The sequence below is a fragment of the Morone saxatilis genome, unplaced genomic scaffold (genome assembly GCF_004916995.1).
Source record: "Morone saxatilis isolate NCDOM2014 unplaced genomic scaffold, NCSU_SB_2.0 Contig4, whole genome shotgun sequence".
In the NCBI taxonomy this organism is placed as follows: Eukaryota; Metazoa; Chordata; class Actinopteri; family Moronidae; genus Morone; species Morone saxatilis.
The window spans coordinates 16,935,131-16,937,521 of NW_023339984.1; the positions used below are offsets into that span (position 1 = coordinate 16,935,131).

Below are 2,391 nucleotides of genomic sequence, written 5' to 3' on the forward strand. Positions count from 1 at the left end.
ATGGTGTGTGTCCTTCAAGCAGCAGTGAGGTGACTTCATTAATGTCTAGCCAAAACTAAATGGACATCTCTTATAGAGCAAAATGGACATCTAATAGATGTTTAATGGAGCTCATCAAAGAGAATGTAAATACTTTCCAGTACAGCAGCAGAGACGGGACTTGTGAAAGTCTCTAGTAGTTTAAATTGTGGTCTAGACCAGATGCCTATCTAGAGACAGTTTCCAAGAGATAAATTGGAAATAATAAGAGAGAACTTGATTTGTTTCCAGTGGAGCAAATGCCATGTGTCCTAGACTACAGGCGACAAATACAGTTTAGTTTCCAGTAAATTACACTTTTAAAGACCAACGGGAGGGAAACTCATTTGGTGTTGAATAGACAAGGCAAGCAAACTTGTTTGGTTTACAGTAAATAAATGGGGACGTGTTCTAGACCAGATATTTGGAAACTTGTTTGTTTTCCAGTGGATGTGTTCTAGACTAAGGAAACAAGGAAACTCATTTGGTTCTAAGTGGAATAATAGGTTGAGTTCCAGAACAGATTTTGAGGAATTGTTTTGGTTTCAAGTAACATGAAACAGAACATGTTCTAGACTAGAGATGAGGGAACTCGTTTGGTTTCCAGTTGGTAAAAGGGGATATATTCTAGGCCAGAATTGAGGGAACTTGCTCAGTTTTCAGTAGTCTCAGCAAAGTATACACTTCAGTTTTCCAGAAACAACAATAAAGGGACTTGTTTTTATCAGGTTTAATCTACTGAAAACCATTCTACACCAGAGGTGAGGGAACTTGATGGATTCCAGTAGATGACACAGGGCTGATTCTAGACCAGGTTTGAGGGAACTCATTTGGTTTCCATTTGATAGAAGGGGATGTACTCTAGACTAGAATCGAGCGACTTTGTTCCGTGTCCAGTAGAAGCAATGGGACATTTCTGGACCAGCAGTTTCCAGTTGATTAAACTGGGTATATTCTAGACCGGAGGGGGTCACGGTTTTTGTTTGGCTTCCAATAGATTATACAGGATTTACTCTCGACTAGATTTCAGGGAACTTGCTCAGTTTTCAGTAGATTAATCACAATATTCTGTTCAGTTTCCAGAAGTTGAAATGGAACATGTCCAGAAACAGTGATTTGGTTTCCAATAAATAAATAAGGATTCGTTCTAGTTCAGATTTAAGAGGGTCATTTGTTTTCCAGTGTGTGAAACAGATCCTATGCTAGACCAGATGGTGGAGGATGCATTTGGCTTCCAAAAGATCAAACAGGAAGTTCTGATTCTACACTGGAGGTCTTCATTGGAAAAAACAGAACACATCTGGACCAGATTTGAGAGAACTCGTCTGGTTTCCAGGATGAGTCTGCACCAGAGGTGAGGAAACGTAGATCAAACAAGCAGTGTTGTGTTCGGTTTCCAGTTGATGAAAGGGGTTTTAGACCAGAGGTGAAGGAACTTGTTTGGTTTCCAGTATTGGGGATTCGTTCTCTGGTTCCAGTGCGTCTCCACTGGTCTGCTCTTCAGTGCTGCTCACAGTGTTGGAGTCTACGGGGGCCTCATCCTAAACAACCACATTATTAACAAGAATTAGTATGAAAGTTATCAAAATCACAAAGTTGAAACTTAATTGTTTTTTTGAGTTTTAAAGAGAGACAATGAGTCTTGTGTTTTAAAGAGTTAATGACAAAAGTGAAGCTGTCTTGTTGAGGCAGGTTTTGAAATGAGGAACACAAATACAGTCACTTCTGCTTTAAGCGACCAACTGACTTACATAAGCAAGAGTGAAAAAACTCAGTTCCTCCTTTGTAGTGTAGTATTTGTGTGTCTAACTCTTACCGTCACCCAGGGGTGCGACAGGACCTCCTCTGCAGTGAAGCGAGTGTCCACGTTCACCTGCAGCATCTGACTAATCAGCATCTGAGGAGCAGGTCATGTGACTGTTTAGCAGTAAACTGACAATGTATCACAGACAAAGTTCAAAATGTTGTTTGTGTGTTAAAGAACCAGTGTGGGGGATTTAGTGGCAACTAGCGAAGTAGTTGCAGGCTACAACTCCCTCGCCTCACTCTCCCATTCTGGTAGCCAATACTTTAGAAACATGGCGGCCTCCGTAGAAGTAAATAAAAACTTATACACTAAGAAAACATAGATATGAATATTATATTCCATTGCATTTCTGCCAATAGCATCCTCTTTTATGATGTTACACACCTGACCCCATTTAACACAAACAGCGCTATACAGGATTTGTTTATTTAACACAATTCTGGAGCTAAAAGTAAAGGACAATCAAGATTCAAACCCAACCTTTTATGTATTAAAAGCAGAGGTTTGTAGTTTGCAGGCGTGCTTTGTTGAATATAGAACTTTGGCGGTATTCTTTACTTTTAGTA

General features: G+C 39.9%; 1 protein-coding gene across 1 annotated transcript in view; it reads right to left on the reverse strand.

Annotated features, from left to right (window-relative positions):
• Positions 1 to 1,030: 1,030 nt before the first annotated feature.
• LOC118338527 (serine/threonine-protein kinase DCLK2-like) overlaps positions 1,031 to 2,391 on the reverse strand; it is a gene marked incomplete in the record, with an annotated part of 15,318 nt that continues 13,957 nt past the window's right edge. The window contains 2 exon segments of the mRNA XM_035675838.1: positions 1,031 to 1,559; positions 1,835 to 1,915. Of these exon segments, the coding sequence (XP_035531731.1) occupies positions 1,434 to 1,559; positions 1,835 to 1,915 (207 nt within the window).